At 41.4% G+C, this 24036-nt stretch overlaps 1 protein-coding gene across 1 annotated transcript in view; it reads right to left on the bottom strand.

Annotated features, from left to right (window-relative positions):
- The window catches only part of NOL10 (nucleolar protein 10), an 86780-nt gene that overhangs the window by 43581 nt on the left and 19163 nt on the right, over positions 1 to 24036 (bottom strand). The window contains exons 10-13 of the mRNA XM_029232113.1: positions 19410 to 19488; positions 18055 to 18204; positions 15512 to 15578; positions 13206 to 13258 (exon numbers count right to left, since the gene is read on the bottom strand). Coding sequence (XP_029087946.1) covers positions 13206 to 13258; positions 15512 to 15578; positions 18055 to 18204; positions 19410 to 19488 — 349 coding nt within the window. The remainder of the gene's footprint in view (positions 1 to 13205; positions 13259 to 15511; positions 15579 to 18054; positions 18205 to 19409; positions 19489 to 24036) is intronic.

Here is a 24036-nt window from a genome sequence, read left to right as displayed (position 1 = left end):
CTTACTCCCCCAAAAACTCAAACTAGGAACTAGTCAGCACAGACTATCTAGTCAAGCCCACAAGGACAAAAAACAAAGGGCTGGATTTCCTTCAGTGACCAATATAAAAATAAATGTACTTACAAATTAAAACAATGAGATACCACTACACATCATGAGAATAGCTAAAATCCAAAATACTGATAGCACCAAAAGCTGACAAGGATATGCAGCAACAGCAATTCTCTTTCATTGCCGGTGGGAATGCAAAATGGTACAGGCACTTTGGAATAGTCTGGCGTTTCTTACAAAACTAAACATACTTTTATCAGACAATGCAGCAATCACACTCCTTGCTACTTACCCAGCAGAGTTGAAAACTTATGTCCACACAAAAACATGCACATGAATGCTTAGAGCAGCTTTATTTATAACTGCCAAAACTTGAAGCAACAAGTTCCACAGGTGAATGAATAAACAGACTGTGGTACATCCATGCAATGGAAGAGCATTCAGCAATAAAAAGAAATGAGCTATCAAGCCACAAAAAGACATGGAGGGATCTTAAAGGCATATTACTAAGTGAAAGAAGCCAATCTAAAAAGGCTAAATACTGTATGATTCCAACTATGTGACATCTGGAAAAGGCAAAACCACATAGATAGTAAAAAGATGAGTGGTTGCCAGGGGCTTGGGGGAAGAGGGAGGGATGAATGGGTGGAGCACACAGGATTTTTCGGGCAGTGAAACCATTCTGTATGATATATAATGGTGGATACATGTCATTATACATTTGTCAAAACCCACAGAATGGACAACACCAAGGGTGAGCCCTAATGACTTTGGGTGATAATGATGTGTCAATGTCAGTTCATCAACTACAACAAATGTACCCTCTGGTGCAGGATGCTGACAGTGGAGAAGGCGGTGTACACTGTGTGTGTGTGTGGGGTATGTGTGTGTGTGAGAGAGAGGGGGTATGTGGAAACTCTGTACTTTCCACATGATTTTGCTGTGAACATTTTGAAAACTGCTCTAAAAAAAATAAAGTCATACAAATAAATGACTGAATGAATGAATGATACAACCATGTCCAAATATGAAAGAAACATAAACAGACCTAAACTTCCTTTCAATATGTCTCACTATTATCATTTACACATTATTTCTTTCCAACCAAGAATAATGTTCTGTTCCTCAAGAAGGTAAACACAGCCTAACTAAAGATTTGTGCCAATGTGCAGATCAATTATTCATTTCCATTTAACAATTTTCAACTTCTTTCTACAGCAATTTAAACTGCTAATAATACGAGTCAATCCCACCACCGCCCCCCAAAAAAGCATGGGGGGAAAGCACATGATACTGAAGCAAGGAGATAGATAGATGGGGGCTCTTTACATTTCTCTTTACGTATATTTGAAATATTTCCAGAATAATTTTTTTTTTTTGCGGTACACGGGCCTCTCACTGTTGTGGCCTCTCCCCTTGCGGAGCACAGGCTCTGGACACGCAGGCCCCGCGGCCATGGCTCACGGGCCCAGCCGTTCCGCGGCATGTGGAATCCTCCCAGACCGGGGCACGAACCTGTGTCCCCTGCATCGGCAGGTGGACTTTCAACCACTGCACCACCAGGGAAGCCCCAGAATAAAATTTTTTAAATGAAATGTCAGTAATATTCATTCCTTCAAATTGGCACGCGTTCAGCAAGAGCCCACGAAGTACCAGACACTGTTCTGGGCACCAGGGACACAGCAAAAAGTAAAACACACAAAAGTCCTGCCCTCAGGGTGCTTACATCTGAGCACATGTGCATTAGAAGACAAACTTGCCTGGGATTTGAGAGAACACTAAATCAAAGTAAAGAAAAGTCTAAGTCTTAGAACTTTCTTCTTATTTTCTGTATTAGCTGGGCCTTTTAAAAGAATGGCCCAAATTTCTTGCCTATTTGTATAACCTGCCTTCTATTTTTAAGGAAAAAAAAAAAACAAAACACAACAAAAGAAAACCCATAATAGGTAATGGGCATATTAATCAAAGAAAGTACCAGAGGGTTCAAAAGCAGTCAGGTAAACTCAGAGACTAAAATCAATCCCTGGTTGGGAGCACTACACTCTACCGCCACCAACTAGGCGACCACACCAACAGGACAAAAGGATACTAGATTTACTTCCGACTCTATCTTGTCCAAAACAAGAATGGTAAAGAGACCAACCTGGTAAGCATGTCGTCACCAGGGCTGGGAGATAAGATCCTTGGTCAATATTTGATTCAGAACTGAAAACCTAGCATCTGAATAGGAAGTTGGCATTTACTTTCAAGAAAACGGGCATGCCAGATGTGTAAACATTTATGCAAAAATAAATATCATCCAACATATTAACATAATAAAATAAATGTCATACGTGCGTCAAATATTTCCATATGGAAATTACATTCATTTTTACCTCACCGGAACTGAAATTAACTTTTGAAAATGTGACAGGATGCTCAGAAAATTACTTCCTGAGTGTCACACATTAACGCTTTCTGTATGTCTGCTATTCTCGTGACCCAACAAAATGTGATGGGAAATGGAGGATTTCCTTTGTTGAGAAAAATGCCACAGATACTATGTTACTGCCTGAAAGTGTTTAGATTAAAATAGGAAGACCACATTTCCCCTTTGTAAAGACACAAACAACTTGTTTGTATTAGATCAGAATACTTTATTAGCCACCTGACATTTATGCCCTACTTCCCATTTCACAATTATGAATATATAACTGAAAAATTACAAACAGAACACAACACCTTATAAAGCGATTTCATGCATAAGATAAAATTCAGTTACAGTAGATCTGCTGTGAATTGGGTTAGAAAGGAAGCTCACTAAAAAGAAACGCATCTGCTTTTCATCCCTCTCCTTTTTTGTTAATTAGAAGAAAGTAATGAAAATACATGGAGTTTGGAATCTAACTTTTCCACTAACTTGCTGTTCTGACTTTAAGTGCTCAATAATGAAAAGTTTCCTTAGTCTAATGCCCCATCAGTTGTTTTTTTTTTTTACCTCACAAAGGGTGACTTTCTTTTATGAACTTATTCTTTTCCTAAACCCTAAAAACATGCCTTCTCTAGATGCTGCCTGATAACACAATTCCTGAACTCTTTTCTGATCTTTCTCTAATCCTCAATCCGTGAAATATTTCTCAATGAACATTCACGTTAACAGCCCCAAGATGGCCCTTTCAATTGTACCCCCTCCTCCTTCCCCACCCCCATTCACATGTGGAATCACTGCCAACATTCTGCTTAATTTATTCCTTTGATTTAGAGGTGAACAAAACCCCGGGATCCCTTTTTCGCAAATGCTGCTGCTAAGCCCTATCTCACTCATTCTGAACTTCCTAACTATATTTTCTATTTGTTTATTTATTTATTTTTTTTGCGGTACGCGGGCCTCTCACTGTTGTGGCCTCTCCCGCTGCGGAGCACAGGCTCCGGACGCGCAGGCTCAGCGGCCATGGCTCACGGGCCCAGCCGCTCCGCGGCACGTGGGATCTTCCCGGACCGGGGCATGAACCCGTGTCCCCTGCAGCCGCAGGCGGACTCTCAACCACTGCGCCACCAGGGAAGCCCTGTTTTTTATATCTTTCCCTTTCTCCTACTCTGTTCACTGCAATTAAAATTTCTGAATTTCATTGGTTTAACCTCTTACATAGAGACCAGGTTCTAAAGTCAAGCAGCCAAGACTAAATAAAGTGTAATCAAACTTGAAAAATCCCTTTGGGATGTCCTTCAGTATGTCTAAAAGAGCACCTATGCCTCAGGTGTTGGACCAGGACCAGATACAGTGACCTTACAGCCAGGAGCCTTGTCATACCAAAAACCCCTTACCTTAAATTACCAGAATCACACTCAAGTGTGGCAATGCTATGAGAGGTAGTGGGAACAAAAATCTTTTGAAGAAAACATTCAAGCTGCCTTTTTTGAATGGCGTTCCTCATCTCAACCACATAACACAGAAAACAACTGTTTTCTCAAGTCTCCCAAGAATGATACGTAACTAGCACCTTCCTAAATGCACAGATGAGAAGGTGACTGACTACACTCAGTGGATGCTTTAGAGAATCAGGGCTGATTTCTGTTAGTTGAGAAACGATCTTCCACCTTAAATTCAGTCCTAGACACAGGCCTGCAGCGTGAGATGGATGGAGCCACATCGCTCCCCAGCACCCACACCTTGAAAGACTTCTATTTAAATTTACGTAAGCTAAGTGAGCATAATTAAAGGATTTAAGTGAAAATGTAGTCAATAGCCACCAAGATGCTCCCAAATGCAAAGAAACTGCGACAGAAGTATTAGCAAGAATGCCTCTGACTTGGTGAGACCACAGTTGGTTTTTTCATCTATTTAAACCTTTTTTAAAAACTATATATTATTTTTATATTCACACACAAAACCTACTTTTTAATGATCTCCAAGAGCTTATGATAATTTGGGGAAACATTAATGAAGTGGGAAAAAGGCAAGATATTAAACCATATCAACGTTTCAGATTAAAACAATGGAAAAAATAGAGCCAAATATTAAAAGGTGTTTGCCTTTGGATGGTGGAAGAGTGACGTTTCTACTCATCTTTATTTGATGTTTTCTATAAAGAGTGTGCTCTGTTTATATAATGTGGGGAAATGGACTTCACTTTTAAAGATCAGATTTTTAATTTGAGCAACCAGATTTCATCACTGCTTTCTGTTTCAACAGCTAACGGCAAAACCGATGGCATTCAATAGTTCTTTCTCAACCTCTATTTTATATGATCTGTAACAGACCGAACAATCTCAAATCATATTTCTGAAGTCATTTTCCTCACTCACACCTATGATTCTGTCACGACCTTTTCAATGTATCTTTATTGTGCTCAGTATCACATTCCTCCTAAAAGCTACATAAAAAGCCCATGTCCATATAATGCTAAATATAAATACTCTTTGACACTGGATCCATCAAATTTTACTCATTGCAAAAAAAGTATAACAGTAACAATCAGCTGAACATCTATCAGGCACCAAGCACCATGATAAATGACTCAGTATCTACTGTGCATAGCTGCCTTACAACATCATTCTTCCTTTGTAGCTCAAGTAACCAAGGCTGAGACAAGGTAAGTAACTTATTCAAAGTCACCATATTTACAAGTAGCAAAGCTGGTATTCAAACTCAGGTCAGACTAATTTTGAAATTCCTTCCATAAGTAATATGGAATGAAGAAATGCCTTCTGTGATCCACTTTGTTATAAAGCAGAAACTAACACACCATTGTAAAGCAATTATACTCCAATAAAGATGATGTTTAAAAAAAAAAAAAAGAAATGCCTTCTAGATCCAGCTCTGTGACCAACTTGTCATTTGACCTTGAACAAATGACTTGATTCCGCCTATATATTAAGGGGCTAGACTAGATGACCTCAAAGTTCCCTTCCTGTTCTAGTGTTCTGTACTTCAAAAGCTTCCCCTGTTCCTTCGCAGCACATTGGAAAACCCTTTATTGTGGAAAGCCATTTCAGCAACCATTTGTCCAGTTTATGTTCTGTTTTGTTTTGTTTTGTTTTGTTTTTTCGGTACGCGGGCCTCTTACTGTTGTGGCCTCTCCCGTTGCGGAGCACAGGCTCCGGACGCACAGGCTCAGCGGCCATGGCTCACGGGCCCAGCCGCTCCGCGGCATGTGGGATCTTCCCAGACTGGGGCACGAACCTGTGTCCCCTGCATCGGCAGGCAGACTCTCAACCACTGCGCCACCAGGGAAGCCCTATGTTCTGTTTTGTACATCCCTTGTATGTCGGCAAACTCTCCCGAGGACAGTTTTCTTTGCATCTGGTACTACCTCCCTAAACCAAGAGAATATGTTGCAACTGGCACTAGAAAATAGAAATTTCTAAATCTAAAAAAACTAAAAAAACCAAAACAACAACAAAAAAGGAATTTCTAACAAAATTACTTCTGTCACTACATCTAACAGCTCTCTGCTTAAATAAGCATCTTAGAGGAAAACGTGATCCATCACTTTTAGGACTCTACATGGACACTAATATATTCAGGGCCACTTCAACATACACTAGTGGTCTGAAGAGATCTCACATCTGGGGAATCTCTGGTATCAAATTAGTAAACGTAAGTGCCCTCAGCCTTGGCTTCAAATCGAAATGGATCAATGGTCCAGATTCAAAGCCAAATCTTAGGGAGCAGCATGCACAGGACTTCCACCAGCTCCAGCTAAAGCACAGGAAGAAAAACAATGGCATTGTTTCCATTCTTTAAAACACGTAAGTCCATCCTAAAGCCAACTTTTCCACAGATTTCAAAAAAGGTACCACAAAAGCTAAACGCCCTTACTTTCACATTCTCCTTTTGTATTTTTCTAGGAAAGAGTTCATCTTAACAGCACCATTAAATCTTTTGGACAAGGCATTTCTTTTAGAAATCTGACAGCATTCCCAAACACAATGATTGCATCGTCCCACGATTCTCTGATTCTGCTGATTAGAACGTACTGTCAGAGCGAAGGAACTGATCCTTACCCTACTGTATAAAAACTATGTCTAACACTTATGAGTCATGTTCTCCACTTCTTAATTTCACTAACGGTAGGAGAAAAGGGCAGATGGTAAATTTGAATTTGGTATAACAGCTAAAAATCATTGCAAACCAGCCATTGTCAAAACATGCAAACATTATCCAAGATTCTTCAAATTACGGTCATCATATTACTCTCATATGTATTTGTTTTATTAATCTTCAGCACATATTAATTCAATGTCTACAGTATAGTAGACACTGCTTTAGGTGCTGGGAATATAACAGGGAAAAGAGCACAACAATATCCCTGTGTCCATGTTTTACATTATAATGAGGAAAGATATACATTTATTATTTATAAATGTATTCATATATTTATTATTTATATAAATTTACAAATAAGTAAATAAATATAGAAAGCTTTTGTGTTCAATGGAAAGCTACGCATACTCTAGAGTGGGGGCCACAAACTTTTCCTTAAATGACCAGGTAGAGATTTTAGGGCTTGCAGACCACGGGGTCTTTCTGTCGTAACTACATAACTATGCGTTTTTAGTCAGAAAGCTGCCATAGACAACACGTGATAAATGAATGCGTGCACTGTGTTCCAGTAAAACTTTATTTACAAAAACAGGCAGCTGGTGCTTACGTATTTAGTTTGCCAAACTCCTGGTCTAGAGATTATCTGATTCTGATTCCATGGGATATATTTTACAACTCTGTAAATTGCAAGTAACTGACAGCAATGCAAGATAATTGTCTATAGTCACGTAAATGCATTCTGTCCTGGACAGATAACCCTCCATAACTTCGGAAAGGCCTATCTATTTATTTGCACATCCCCAATTCAATATCACTTTATTCCACGTAAATCTGTGCTATTTTAGACTTCACCTTTGATGACATGTACCCGATTCCCTTATTTAATTAATAAGTTAAATGAAATTTTCAACACGTATTCATTTGATACCTATGTGAAAGTCATGACTTCACATTTCTCTGAAAATTATCCTGTAACAGTTTTAGAGGTCTCACCAAGATGCACAATGGATTCACCTGACAGTGTCAGGGAAATTCCATCACCAGAGAAGCACAGCCAAGCGCAGCTTTTCTTCTTGGCTCCATATGAATCCAAAGGGGCAGCAGGACTTCGGTAACTCTGTTTCTCTAACTTTAATTTTCCTCTCTACTAATTTTGTGCTTGGGTTTTGGTTAATTTATGGCCTATAAGTTATTCCCCCTTGCTGGCAGCAATGACTGGGGATTTGGTCTTATGCTCTAACCATCTGGTGATCCCTGTAAATAGATAGATGGTTTACAGAGATCTAGTCTCTAATGGGTGAGAGAAAATGGAGACTCTGGTGTTTTAGCCTTTTCCTGTTTGTGGGACATTTTAAGTTACGATAGGAGTTAAGATGCTATGCTATGCAAAATGATAAGCCTTTGGAAGGTTTAGGAAGAATGATAGACTCTGATTTTTGTTTTTATTTTTATATTTTAAATCAACCTGGCTGTCGTATGGAAAATAGAATGCAAGAGAGACAAAAGTGAAAGAAGAAAGATCAGTTAAGAGGCCACTAAGGTAATCCAGATGAGTGGTAGGAGCGGAAGTACTGAAAAATGGCTGGATTTGAACCAATATTGGAAGAAGAGTTGATGTGACATTCGGATGGACTGGACGAGGAGGCGTAAAGAGAGGGGGAGGAAACATGGGGGTGCCTGCGCTCTGGGCCTAGAAACTGAGGAGACAACGCTGCCTCTGCTGGAACGGGAGACAGGCAGGGGCGGGGCGGGTGGAGAGATGGGATCAAGACTTCTGCTGCAGGCACCTTAATACAGGGCACCAAGTAGACGTCCAGGTGGAGAAGTCCAGTAGCCCAGTGGCTATGTACCTCTGCAGCTCCGAGAGGAAGGAAAGGCTGGAGACAGAAGTTTGCAAGTCAGCAGCACGCAGGTGCCTTACAGAGCATAGGGACAGATGAGCTCCCTGGGGGAGAATAAACAAAGAGACAAGCACTAAGCCCCAGGGCTCACTAACATTTGGGTCAAGGGGAGAGAGCTGAGGCCCAAGCACTGGGCCATGCCAGCAGAAGCCACCAAAGAAGACCAACTGGAAGGGCCGACTGGGCGACGGGAGGAGAACCAAGAGAATGTGGTGTTCTAGAAGCTAGGCACAGCCTGGTCAACTGTGTCCAACGTTAACTAGAGATAAAGTTAAGTGATCTGCATACGAGATGTACTTTAAAGGAGAAAGTACAAAATTTGACTAAACTTCACTAATTTTTTTGCACTTCCTTTGGCTTTACATGCCTTTGGGAGGATATGTGCGTGTGTGTTACAACTAAGTGAAGCAAGCGTTCTTGAGATTTTATGCTTCTTAATACGTAGTCATCTCTCTTTGCAAAGACAGAGTTCTGGAGGTAAACATGCATTATGCCGGATAAGTTCAAGTGCTATTTTCTTAAAAGAAACAGAAGCACTGGTGCAAGTTAAATATAACCTTTATGCTTTTAACTCTGCCCTATTTGCAGGTACTCTGGCTCCAAAAGTACTTTCCAAATTTAAAATATAATTTTAAATTAAATAGTAAATGTTAAAATATTTAATACAGTTTTTTGATTCATTATAAAGAATAAAAACATCTCAATAAAAACAAGTATTTTGGGCTTCCCTGGTGGCGCAGTGGTTGAGAATCTGCCTGCTAATGCAGGGGACACGGGTTCAAGCCCTGGTCTGGGAAGATCCTACATGCCACAGAGCAACTAGGCCCGTGAGCCACAACTACTGAGCCTGCGCGTCTGGAGCCTGTGCTCCACAACAAAACAGGCCGCGACCGTGAGAGGCCCGCGCACCGCGATGAAGAGTGGCCTCTGCTCGCCACAACTAGAGAAAGCCCTCGCACAGAAACGAAGACCCCACACAGCCAAAAATAAATAAATAAAAACAAGTATTTTTTTCCCCTAAGAAAATGTTTTAAAATAAAACACCTAACTGCCAATACTGAAAGATGGGTTCAGTGACATTGCATCATTATAGTGGCTTAAATTTACATGTTCAGGAAAAAAAAAAAAAACCAAACCACAGATCCTTAATCAACTGACTTTTATTCTTCTAATTCAAATAGCTTCCTAAACAAATAATAACTCTCTTCCCCCAGTTCACGCATCCATACGCATTATCACGCACGCAAGCCATCAACTACCCCGTCGTGAGTGGCCTCTGCAGCTCACTGACCCACGCGGGCTTGGAGCCCAAGGAGCATTTCCAACAGAGACAGTACGCAGCACACTGGCAGGTTTGGGGCTGGGTGCCACAGGACCTGGATTCCCTCTGGAGTCTATACAGTCGCCAAAGGTGTTAATTATGAAGAACTAACCTACGATTAAATTACATTTCAGAGGAAACCAAACTTGAAAAACTACTTCTGGCATTAGTCCTGAAAGCTGCCGTTGAATTCGGCCCTGGAATTTAAAAAACAAACAAACAAAATAACAGATCCTGGTCTCCGAGAGGGAAAAAAAGAGAGTACTGAGAAAATGGGGAAAGGGCTGGAGAAAATCCATTTGGTCATAAAAGACTAGTTAGCTATTGGGATATGTAAGTAGCAGAGAGTATATAAATCAGTATTTGTATTTAATCTAAAAAGACTTCAAGTATTCAAGAAAGATGGTATCAGGTAGAAAGGCAAAAATTAATAAGCTAAATAACAGAACATTAAGCTGTCTTCATTTTTAGCACAGCCCCAAAGCAGGGAAAAAGAGTTTTCAGACCTGGTTTATAAGATGTTGATACAAATCACAGTCCCAACCTCCCATATTGGGCATGAATTATATATTAAACACACACTTCTCTGTTTCTATAGGCCTCAAATAAACCTTTGTGCCAAATCAGCTTGGTGAGTTTGATAAAATCTTATGAAAGATGGCAGGCTTTCAGACCCCTGGGCTCTCTCTGCTTTGAAGGAGTGTCACAAAGAATAGGTTCCAAGTAAAGACAAGCGGCACTCGAAAACCTCACTCCGTGCAAGGCAGCAGGGCAGAAAGGCAGGTCAGGAAGGACCACTTACGTACCAGCTGCAGCACAATGCTTAACTGCACGAGAACAACTCTGCTCTCACTGTCCGCACATGCACAGTCACCGGGGAGCAGCCTCTGGATTCTTTTTCACAGCGCTCAAGTTAAATCTGAGCTACAGAGCTGAAACTAAAAAGACCTTATAAGATAAGCTAACGTTTGTCAAGAAAGCAGTTTCTCACCACCTGGCCAGCATCTAGTCCCTCTCACATGTGCAAATTAAAGTTCCCAGAACTTGGAACAAAAAAGCCCACTCTGAGAAACAGACCCAGAGAAGCAGAAGGGAATAAGGGTCTCCTCCAGTTCTAAGAGTCTATCATCCCGTTTCTCCTCCTGGATTCAGGGAGGGACCTCCTCGTCTGCATGTTTACCAAGCAGAAAGCAGCTGTCTTCTTTGGTTCTTTCCTCTCCTTTCCTCCTCACATCCAATCAATGACCAAGCCTGTCTTACAACCTTGACAATCTTTCCAATTCTGCCCCCACTGCCACCATCTTAGCACAAGCTGGTAACACAGCCTTCCCGCAGAAGTACTCAGAACTGCCCTCCCCGGCTCCACACCAAGGGGCTCTCAGCCCACGACTGCTGACCAGCTGAGCAGACCCCGCATGCGGCCTCCACGCTCCATCTCAGATTCTGGCAGATTCTACACACTTCTGACGGGAGGGCTCTTCCATTCAAGACATCGACGCCTTACAGGCAGCTGCGGACAACCAAAACACAGTGAGCACTCCTGAGAGGAAGACGGAAGGAGACCTCCACCAGGAGAAGGAAAGGGAGGGGCAAGCTGATTTATTCTGCCTCTCCTGACGTTCCCAGAGGGGCTGACGCTGCAAGAAGACTATTAACACTGGACCGAGGGAAGGCTCTTCTCGTGATCGACACAAGTCTTCATCAGTGGACACCTCCGGACACACCACCTGGCTATTCATGGATAACAAACCTCTGAAATCACTGCCCACCAGATCAGACTTCTTTCAAATTACCCCAGGACCCCCAAAGCTCCAAATACTAAAAAGGGAGGCCTGGCCAAGGTAACACAGGGACCATCACCTCTCCTGTAGATTGCTACAGCCTGTTCTTGCTGCTTCCGGATTGGATCCTACCTAATCCATTCTCCTGATGGCAGCCCAAATAATCCTTCAAAACTGCAGATCTGACCACAGCACTCTCCCGCTTACAGCTTTTCCAGGAGTGCCTGCCCTGCACCGTCACACCTGGCCTCCAAGACCATCAGAGCCTGGCTGCGGAGAACCTTTTCAGCCTGAGCTACCGCCAATCCTCAAGCGCTAATGCTCGGCCACGTGTGTTATCTTCTCCCTGATCTTAGCACACAATGTTCCCTTTACTTCCAAGACCCTTCTCCCATTCTGCACCCCACCCTCTTCATCCAGGAGACAGAACCAGCCTTCTGGTCTCTCCCTGGAAATCAATTCCTCTGGGAAGGTTTCTCCGAGTATCCTCCACTTTTCCCACCAGTTTCCAGCCCCATGATGGGTTCCTTACTTCTGTTACAGCATTCATCACACTGACTGGAAATTGTCTACTTTCTTGTTTTATTCCCTAATAATGAACTCCTTGAAGAAAGGGGCAGGACCCTATACACTGTTACACTGCCAACCTATAGCACTGTGTCTGCCACACAGCTGATTCAATCACTTATTGATCAGATGAAGATAAAGATATATAAACTAACAGGAATATGGAAGCAGTATCTGTGAGACTCCGGGGAGAAAAGGAACAAATGACAATTTAGGAAAACGGAAAAGCTGCTGTTTGAATAGTCTTCATTTCACTATCAATCAAAAGAAACATCTCAGAGTGCTTTCAACAACATATCAGGTTCCTGAAACCACAGAAAGTGAACATCAACAGAATACTTTTTTTTTTTGAAATACACACATGGTTGAGATATTTCAAAAACCCATCATCAATATAAAGAACCTTCGTAACGGGAGGCTAACAGCGACTATAGAGAGTTCACTGCCCTAAAGATCTGATCTTCAACACCCCTCACGCTCCTCCCCAAATCTCAGAAAAGGAGATGTTTGCTAACCGTAATCTAATGCCAACTTTGTACTATATGCTTTTCTGTTTAGGTAAAGGTAGGGAAGCTTCTGGCAAACGTAACAGAAGAATTCTTTAAGGAAGAAAAAACGGCACAAGATTGCAAACTGCATGTCATCACTGATCATGGCAATCTAAGACAGTTTCTTTTATATAAACTCATTTTTAAAAGACACAAACTACAAAGAGATGACTGGAAGAGAACTAGACTTTTATTTTAGAGGATTAGATCTCCTGATCACTAATAGCTGAAAGTTTAAGATTCTGGAACGCTTTGAAACAAAAAACAAATGTAGATCTGAAGAATAAAGAAGAATTTCTACTATTTTAATGGGATATTAAGTAGTTTCCCATGAACAATGGTTAAGCATTATTTTACCGGTTCCAGGAAGCACAGGGAATTGACAAGTGAGCCACTGTGTCTAATTTACACAGCCACATGCAGACCCAAAGTCCCTCGACACAGTCAGCTTAAAAATACAGTATCTTTTCTTGTCCTGTTTTTATCATAACTCCTTTCTGTATCACTTACCGGAATGTAATAGATGCCCATCTTGGGGGTTTCATTGGCAGTAAGAAGCATTCCTAAAAATAAACACAATGAAAAAGGTAAACACATGGGGAAAAGAAAAGCTCCCTTTTCTACTCGTTTTACGGTTTGAAATGGGTGAGGTGCTCAGAACACGGCGAACGGCAGAAGAGCCAGACCGGCAGCCAGGCACCCTCGGAGTCAGCTTGTGGCCTGTGGTCCCTGACCCTCCCAGACGGGGCACCGTAAGTATCAGAAAGACCAGCCTCCCCATCTACAAAACACTTAGGCTGTCTGTACTAGCTAAGTGACTGAGCAGTTCCCGCCATGAAGTGCTCAGGTCTATACAAAGTTCGCCATCATTTTTAAGGGGGAAAGTTTTAAGCTTCAGACACATAGATACAATGTAGTTCTGATGCACTATTTATTATAATATAATAAGGAAGTCAAGAAGGTTTTTCTCTGTTAATCAGGAATCAAAGAACCAAGGTAAAGTATTTCCCACCAAATGGCACAGCAAAGTAGTTCCTAATGTTTGAATTAAACTTTACACCTTAACAGAAAACAAAATAGCTTACAGGGAATGCTATGTGTAGCGACACTAGAAAAGACCCATACAGAATCCAACAGCCTGGGACTTCCCTGGTGGCGCAGTGGTTAAGAATCCGCCTGCCAATGCAGGGGACACGGGTTCAAGCCCTGGTCCGGGAAGATCCCACATGCCACGGAGCAACTAAGCCCACGCACCCTAGAGCTTGCGCATTGCAACTACTGAGCCCAAGCGCCGCAACGACTGAAGCCTGCGCGCTCTAGTGCCCCCGTGCCCCAACTACTAAGCCCACGTGCTGCAACTACTGAAGCCCGTGTGCCTAGAGCCCGTGCTCCGCAACGAGAAGCCACCGCAATGAGAAACCCGCGCACCGTAACGAAGAGTAGCCTCCGCTCGCTGCAACTAGAGAAAGCCTGTGTGCAGCAACAAAGACCCAACGCAGCCAAAAATAAATTAATCAATTAAAAAAATAAAGAATTTAGCGTCTGCAGACCTGCTTTTCTCGAGACCACACTATTCACTGTGCATGGGACGTGGCTCCCAGGGTGAGGCTGTGGATCAGGGCGGGGCTTCACAGCCACTTGGGAAGCACGTGAAAAGTAACTCATTTCGGGGCTCTACCCCAGACGCCGAGTCAGTACCCCTGATGTGTGTAGGGCCAAGCAAGCCATACTTCTAAGACGCTCCCAGGCGATCCTAGGGGTGGCCAGGCTGGAGACCCTCTGCCAAATGCTGCCACTGCCCCCTGCCTCCTCATATTCAAAGGCTCAAAGAAGAAAACATAATCTTTCTCTCCAAATTTGCTCTCTCTCCTGTGCTCCCAATCTCGGCTCCGAGTATCACTTCCTACTCATCTTAGTTCAAAACTGATCTACCTTTTACCTGGTGGACAGAACCACCTCTGGAAGCAGGGTCCTGACCACAAACAGCACCCAGCCACTCAGCAGCTCACTCCTGGGTCCGCACCAGCCGGGCACCACCTGCTTCCCACCCCATTCCTCCCAGAGCTCCTCCGTGCACCGTGCTGTGCCCCCGCCCATCCTTCCTGCCCTTCTTATACTGTCCCCTCATGGGGATCACCTCACCTCCCAACTCCACCCAGCACCCCAGGCTCAAAGATCTCCTCTCATTGCTTCAGCTGATATCTCTCTCTCTCTCTCTCTCTCTCTCTCTCCTGCCATCTGTACATACATAACAGAACTCTTCCTACTTTGCCTCGTATCCCTCCATCAAAATTATCTGTGTACGTACGTCCTCAAAATACAACCCTGCTTGAGAGTGGGAAGTGTTCTCATTTTCCAGAATTCTTCACAGATTTGCCTTGAAGGGATTGTTAAACCTTAAAATCTGCCAGGTAATTTACTGAACAGCCTGCAACACAGAATATACGAAACCCACGGCTTTATGAGCCTGTGTATCATCATCAGGGAGCTCCAGCCTCCTCCAAATCCCTACACACGATTACCAATCACATGGAACAGCTAAAGCGCACACTACATAGCACCTCACCTGCCACCGACCTATGGACTGCTACCAGTTTCTACTAATAGCTAGGCTGGCTGAGGCTTAAGTCACTGAGAGGGTCACCCTCTCCATCATCCACGCCACTTCCTGCTCTTAATTTTTCAAGTAAATACAATATCCAAGAATTGTCCCAACCAAGCCAAACCCTGTCTTAAGAAACAAAATGAGTTTAAAACCCTATAAAGCATAACCTAGATTCATCTTGCAGAATGGCCCGTTGCTACATACTGCATACCTGAGTTAGGATAGAGGCAAACATCATTAATGTCATGTTCTGGCTCCAAGGAAGTAAATATTTTTCCCTAAAAGAGTAAGCAAAAAGGAATTATTAAAATAGTTAAAGGAAGACAACTTTTGGCAATGTGATATACAGAAAATAACCTGGAGACATAACTCCACTACACCCTGCTGATGTGAAAAAATAAAATCACCTAACTGAAATCACAGCATTTAAGTTCAAAACAATCTTAGAGAATCTGTTTTATCAATTTATCAAATCCTCTCATTTTAGAGAGGAAGAAACTGAGGCTCGGGGGGAGAGGTGACTTTCTTGGGAAAATGAGTATAAACTTTTAAAGATAATGTCTAAACAGGAAAGGGTAAAGTCTAAAATAAAGTTGTACATCAACTTTAAAAAATTCTCATAACCTGGAAAACACACCCTAGGTAAACTTGTCCTCAAAGAAACCAAAGATGAAGAGACGGTCAACAAGGCAGAATGAGGACGGTATCTGCCATACCTGCGTCACGAGGACTTGAGGGGGATCGAGTAAGATGATGAATATAAAACAACTTACAAAAAAAAATCCTATAAATACATAAAGTGTTAGCTATTACATAGCAAAGGGTAAATTTTTTTTTAATGTGGGGGGAAATATACTATAGTTTTAAAAATTAAAAGAAGTAAAAGAGAAAAGACAGAAAGTAAGTAGATGGGAGTGGAAAAAGGTGATGAGAAAGATAAACAAGGAAAGCAAGTCAAGCAGAACCAAGTAATTTGGGTGTTGGTCAAGAGGACGTATTTAGTCACTGCAACAACACCAAAATAAAACTTACTGTAGCAACTACAACATGATTTCAAGAACTGCTGTTGAAAATGTCTGCCAGCTCTTGCATTTATTAACCCATTATTAGAGGCTCCACGGCAAAGTGGGGGCAGCAGTTAAAAAACTAATTTTGCACCCAGTGAAAAACAGCAGCCAGGTTCTAACTGAAGACAGACAATGGGACTCGCATGGCTACCTCCCTTTCGTCTCAAGTGCCCCCTGAAACAAAAAAACGGAAAGACGGAAGGAAAAAGGAAGGTGAAATGGGAATAATAGCATGGAACAAAAAAGAAAAGGGGCCACAGTTCACAGAAATCCGTGTTGGGGAAAACTATGCAGCAGTTAGAGGGCCTGGGAGGATGCGTCCAAATTGGTAAGTTTACCACTAGGTAGGATGGAAGCCAGGTCAAGGGAAACTTCTACTTTCCCAGTATACTATGACCTTTCAAAAATAAAATGTTTGCATTTGTAGTATTAAAAAGAAATACTGTTTCAAAGTAAACTAGTTTGGATTATCAGAAAAGAGCAGAGAAAATTCCAGCCTAAGACACCATGTATCTTCCCAAGAAAGCCCTCAAAACCCTCCAACTCAAAGCAGCATAGTCGGTTCCCAGGCAATCGTCAGGGTAATTCTTCCAGGAATTGAGAAAAGCCGGAAGCGCTTCCTCTTCTCCCTAACAGAGTCTCAGGAGCTGCAAAGGTAACAGGGCTGGAGAGACGGGACACACCCCAAGGATAACTCTGAACCTCCACAGCACATCCAGAGAAAAAAAGAAAGGGAGCTAAGTAAGGTCAATACTTTGAGAGTTGACAAAATGAAAATGAAAAACAAAAGTAATGGTCCAAGCAGGCAGGGATTCTGCTCAGTAGCTGAACCATGACGGAGCTGCTGGTGGCATCTCTGCCCTAAACGCGGGCAGCCCTCACAGGAGAGACCGACGCTTGCCCTCCGGTAACTAATGCTGAGGCTGCTGGGCCCTCCACCCACTTCATCTCAAAAATGAATTTTTTTTTTGAAGTAACACTTTTTGACTAAAGATGCTGTTTGAAATCAATAAACGCAAAGACTCTTAAAAGCAACTGCTACACTGAATGAATTTTTTCCCAGTTGATGAACTAATCTTTTACTACTCTCTCAAAATACTTAGGTTTTAAAATGAAAAAGCAAAAACAGAAAGCAGAATAAAACCAGCAACACAGGGTTTTGCTACCTTTTAAATGACACTCAGAAGGGCAGGGAACATCAAATTTTCTGACGAAAATATTGTTTTTAAGAAAAACACTATAAGAAATTATTGTAAAGGTATCATATCTAAAATCCAATTGTTTGACATGCAGAAAGGGTATGAAATTGAGATGTATAATAATACTGATACGGAAAGGTTAGTAGTAGCTCATAAAAACCTTCCAAGGGTTGTAAGACAGCCTCAAAATCTAGGGAGTTTCTCATGGATCAATCTTTTTTTTAAACAATGATTTACTCTCTACCTAACTGAACATGTAAAAATGCATGCCTGTTCTAGCAAACGAGGAAACCTTCTTAACAGGAAGAAAACAATCTTGACTGTCTTGAATATGAATAGTATCTATCCCGAAGGAACTGACTTCCAGTGAAGCGCCTAACGGTCTTTCTCGAGAACCCACATTGCTCAAAAAAGGCAACAGAAAGAAAAGAAACATTACATGGAAAATAGGCAAATAGTAAGTAACGTTAAAAGCAAAAAATACGTACTGAGTTCTTATTCCACATTTTGATAATTCGAGAGTCAGCAGACAAAATCAAATCTAATGAATCCTGGAAATGAACTGATTTAATGGGCAGCCCATATTGGTGATCCTTAACTAGCAATGGCTTATCAGACCGAAGATCATACAATAAAACCTAAAAAGAAAAAAAGTTATTTCTGTTTAAAACGAACTACATATTTTATCTTGAAACTTTTAAAACTTAGAAAAACGGCTGCCATTTGCTTCATTACCTTTTTTATCAACACAATGAACACCCCTCACTCAGGGTACAAAGATTCTGAAGTCAGCCAGCAAAAAATACTCCAGAAAAATCTCTTAAATTACCCTTCCAGTGTATGGTTTTATGAATTCAACCCTGAGAGTAGTTTTTAGGCACACTAAGATTGAGAACTACTTAGCTATATTAAGGAAGGAATCAAAAGGGAAGTCCACAAGAATTTGTGTCATTTATGAATTCAACAAATATATACACTGAGGGCCTACTGGGTACCAGGCACTGTCACAGCGGCTGACAGAAACAAGAACAAGAAGCATAATGAAGACAGTCCTGGTAGATTCAAGACAGATGGCGGTTGCAGGGTTATGACTTTCGGGGGGAGGGGGGGGTCTCTTCTGAGCCCTGTCTTGATAGGCAAGGGGCCTGGTGAAGCTGGATCTCAGTCCCAGGTGACAGATGACACAGGCAGTAACTCTACTGGAAGCAGGGCTCACACCTGTGCTGAGGTCAGAACAGACTTACAAGTGTGTGGGCTCTGCCTTGAAGGAAAGAGAGAAAAGATGAAATTAAATCCCTGAAGCTCTTTCATTTGTACTCCTCAGACTAGCGTTTGCTGAGGTATGTCCCACTGACCACGCACAGCACCGCATGTGGGTGATAGTGCCGGGTGAAAAAAAAGGTTCCTTGGGCTAATACATTTTGGAAATACTTACTCAACACATTTTTTGTCTGCAGGAATTCTCCGAGCTTTCAATAGATATTTAAATGCACTATAAACCTCACAGAGTAGAAATCTGGAGAATCCCAAACCTGTGTGACCACGGAACTCCACTCCACGCTCTCTAGAAAAGGCTGCTCTAAACCACAGTCAGGACACCTGAGGCATACCCCACTGCAGCTTCAGCTCGAGAGCCTCTCACACCAACCATTCAGGCCAGAACCGGAATTTCTCAAGGTACTAAAGGAACACAGCATTCTGAGTACCCTCTCCACTCTGACCAAAACAATAATGCTTCATTTTCTGTTCCCAGAGTGAACAGACATGTGGATGCTTCCCATGATACATACACGCCCCTGAAGTAGTAAATGAAGCGTGAAGTTTGCAACTTAAACATATTTACCTGCCCTGTGGATGTTCCAACTGCCATGGTCAAGGCACCATTAAATTTCAAAGCAGAGATCGTTGGTAAACTGTTTATCCTGAAAGGCAAAACATTTGTATTTCGTGCATATATGGCCAAATCTCCTTCCAAATAACAAATTCATTATTAATCTTCATTTCAATTCTAATGGGGACAATCACATTTCTTAGTCTTCTGTTTAAAAGGTAATTGTAGCCAAACTTTCTTAATCAAAATGAAAAACAACCTTTACTTATAAATGTACTTTAAAAATCTGTAGATTATGTTCTTTAAAAACTGTAAGAAATATTTTCAAAGTAGCTACAAGCAAAAAAAGTTTCTGAAAATATAAAACCAATTGAAAAAGATCAGTATGACAATATCTTTCATTTTGATTAAGCCAGGATAAGGTATTTACAGAAACATGCCCTTTTTTGCTTGAGAGAAAACAGTTTTATATTCGGGCATAGATATACCCTTTTTTTTTTTTTTTTTTTTGCAGTACGCGGGCCTCTCACTGTTGTGGCCTCTCCCGTTGCGGAGCACAGGCTCCGGACACGCAGGCTCAGCGGCCATGGCTCACGGGCCCAGCCACTCTGCGGCATGTGGGATCTTCCCGGACCGGGGCACGAACCCGCGTCCCCTGCATCGGCAGGCGGACTCTCAACCACTGCGTCACCAGGGAAGCCCCCCATTTTCATTTTTAAAGTTAGTGATGTCAAGCTAAAATAAAGACTAGTCCCCAAACGGGGACCCAGAACCTGTAAAGGTAACAAAATGATGGATGTTTATGGCTCTGAATCTGGAGTATGCTTCTCACTCAGTAACCAAGAATAACGCTCTGAGGGGGAAAGGGTCCTAGAAGATGAGTCAGAAGCAGGCCACAGTCCTGATTTCAATACCTATTGTCTCCACGACCTTGGACCAGGACCTTCAGTCCAGGCTGCTGACTCTTGGCATCCTCAGGTCTCTTATGCCACCTAAAGCCTCAGCCTGCAACTACACTGAAGCATCCACGGGAACCTGGAGGTCTCTCGTCTGTATCACTTTCAGTCATCTACTCTTCAAAATGAACTCTGGAATCATTTCTCAGTGCGGTGACATTATTTTTCCTCATTTATTCAAACTTTTTTTTTTTGTATTTTTTTAAAATTTATTTTATTTATTTATTTTTGGCTGTGTTGGGTCTTCGTTGTTGCACGCGGGCTTTCTCTAGTTGCGGCTAGCTGGGGCTACTCTTCATTGCAGTGCGCAGGCTTCTCACTGCAGTGGCTTCTCTTGTTTTGGAGCACGGGTTCTAGGCGCGCGGGCTTCAGTACTTGTGGCTCACGGGCTCAGAAGTTGTGGCTCGCAGGCTCTAGAGCACAGGCTCAGTAGTTGTGGTGCACAGGCTGAGTTGCTCCGCTGCATGTGGGATCTTCCTGGAACAGGGCTCGAACCTGTGTGCCCTGCATTGGCAGGCGGATTCTTAACCACTGTGCCACCAGGGAAGCCCTATTCAAACTTTTTTGTTTCTTAATAAAATTTTGTCCCTTTCTTCAGATAGTCACTTATTAAGCTTATCCCTCAGTACTTTGCAATTTTTTTGTTGTAAATTATTTTGTTATAAATGAGAACTGCTTTTCATTGTATCTTTCTAACTGGATATTGCTGATAAACATCAACGCCACTGATTTTGTACATTTATTTTGTAACCAATTTACTTAGCTCTCTTATTAGCGTTTATAGTTTTTCAGTTAGTTCTACTGGGTTTCTTAGGCAGACAATCACATCGTCTGCAAAGAACAGAAGCCTGCCCTCCGCTAGCCGAAACTTAACACGTATTTCTTTCTCTGACTGTATTGGCTCCACCTCCCAGAACTCTACCTATGTCAAATAACAGAGGTGACGGCTTACAATGTTTGTGTAGGAAAAAAATAAAGCTAAGCATAAAAAAACTAACAAATAAAATCACCTGGGGCTTCCCTGGTGGCGCAGTGGTTGAGAGTCCGCCTGCCGATGCAGGGGACACGGGTTCGTGCCCCGGTCTGGGTAGATCCCACATGCCGTGGAGTGTCTGAGCCCGTGAACCGTGGCCGCTGAGCCTGCGCGTCCGGAGCCTGTGCTCCGCAACGGGAGAGGCCACAGCAGTGAGAGGCCCGCGTACCGCAAAAAAAAAAAAAAAATCACCTGAAGCTGAATCAGCAGGCAGAGCTACTTTTAACACTTTGTAACATATACAGATTTTGTCCCTATGACTAGACACATAAGTTCACTGTTTTTCTTATGAAAATGTGATAAAACTCTATAGGGAACTGTATGATTTGCTTTTCCACTTAACAGCATATTTGGAACATCTTTCCCTAGAAATAAATATGCTTCTGCCGCATAATTCTTAAAGGCTTACGTAGGCTATTGGTCAACACTTCCTCATCTGTAAAATAAATACAAAACAGTACCTGCATCAAAGACTGTTGTTGTTTTATTAAATAAGTTAATATATGTAGAGAACTTAGAACGCTACCTGGCAAATAGAAAGTACTGTAAGCTATTATTTCTACCAAGCTGTATTTTGATTTGCTATCCCGGGCTCTTTCTGACATCTTAGTATTATTATAATGGGATAAACACCTTGGGCTATGGAAGATGGGAGAAGGTGCACTCTGTACACGTAGGAAGACCTTTAAATTGATGTTACCTTTTCTGTCAGGCAATTTAGCAATGGGCACCAAAAGCCTTAAGAACATGTATGCTGTTCAAGCTCTTGATATTTTCCAAGGAAATAATCATAAAACTGTAAATAGATGTGTACTAGTGAAAAACTATAAGCATCCTTCACGAACCAAGAGTGGTCTGTTACTTAAATTAGACCTACCTGTATATATGCAGGAGTCATTTTTACTTTCTTCTGTGCATTTTTTGAAACTGCTTAGTATCTTTTTACATTAAGTACAAATCATCTTTACAAAATTAAAAAAAAATTTTAATAAATAAAATAACCTCCATCATGACAGCTGAAAAATGCCTCACCCCTAAGGACAAAAGAGGCCACCAAAAATGTCTGTGAATCAATATTCTATCAAAAAAAGAAAAACTACTCCCATGTTTCTAGAGACCACAGTTAAGATTATTTTTTAACATCCCTTCCTTAAATTTTGTATAATGGTACTTCTACTGTAGTCGTTAAAGTAGAAATAACCTTAAGACATACTGCAAATAACTCCTGCTGGCCTGTTTTCTTAAATGACTTTTCAAGATGAAACAATTAATGACAGAGTTTGTACACAAGTCTCTTTATTCTAATTCAAACACAAGTTAATGCTTAAGGGTAAGAGAAAATTAACCTCTTTGCTTCCTATACAGTGAGTAAATATCTTTCACTTAAACCTGATTTTCTACTTTCTAAAAATAAACAAGTTTCTGATTCATTTTCTTTCATACCTACTTGATGAATACTAATGAGCATTTTCCATTGCTTTATTCTATTAACAAATGTAGAGACTCATAATTCAGTAATCTGCACATTAATGTTTTATGAGTTTTTCTTTATGTGTACATTTCACAATAAAAATGTCTAAGTAATTCCAAAACAAAATGAAAAATCAAATGTAGAATGAGTTTTCCATTTTTAGATTGTTTAATACACTATACTCCATACCATGACTAATGAAGTTATTCATTAGCATTACTTTAATAAAACTCAGTAACAATACTCAGGAAAAAAATTTCCTATACTCACTTTCAATGTCATAATTAAAAGATGGAAAAAATTTTTTCTTTACTTATGACACAGGGAAAAATGTATACATTAGAAACAGACATCTTTCCATTCAGTGATTCTTAGCTTTTATTTCTAGGTCAAGAATGCTTTTTTACAAAGCTGATTTTTTCAAAAGAAAGAACTATATTTCTTCTTCTCTCCCCCAGAAAAATGCAAATCACACAAAATTCTACAATAAATTTAGAGTTAGTCTCTCTCAGCCCACCCATCTAACACTCCACCTCCTATGTGACATGACTGTAGATAAATGTCTGATCAACTGAAAAGACAAAGTAAAATGACATTTCCATGAATAACAAGACCCCAGAGAAAGGGCATTCCCGAGCAGATTACAGCAACTAATCCCATGTCAAGGATCTGACAAAGAGAGTGATAATCTGCATGTGCTAATATGAGCACAGAAAAATGTCTGAAGGGAATTCCCTGGCGGTCCAGTGGTTAGGACTCGGAACTTTCACTGCCGGGGGCCCGGGTTCGATCCCTGGTTGGTGCAGTAAGATCCCGCAAGCCATGAGTCAAGGCCAAAAAAAAAAAAAAAAAAGTCTGAAAACATATGTACCAAGCAGTGTAACAGTAAGTACTCTTGTGAGTGGGAAAAGGACAGGGGGCTTATAGGTATTACTTAATTCAAGCTTTAGAGGTTTTCATCCCCCAACTGTGATTTACTTTTCCAATTATTTTAAGTGTAGGAATGGCCAAATAGGAACAAGAAAATATCAAAAACATTGCTTCCCTCTACCTTAGAATTCAAAGCACATATTTTTGTTTGTTAAATGGAGTGGTGGACTCCTGGTTCCACCACCATATCCTACAGAATGGGAAATACAAATTCCTGCAGTGTATTCGTTTTAACAAAATTCCACGGCA

This window comes from Monodon monoceros, unplaced genomic scaffold, assembly GCF_005190385.1.
Source record: "Monodon monoceros isolate NGI ecotype Baffin Bay Population unplaced genomic scaffold, NGI_Narwhal_1 Super_Scaffold_19, whole genome shotgun sequence".
NCBI lineage: Eukaryota > Metazoa > Chordata > Mammalia > Artiodactyla > Monodontidae > Monodon > Monodon monoceros.
This window is presented reverse-complemented; position numbering and strand designations above follow the sequence as displayed.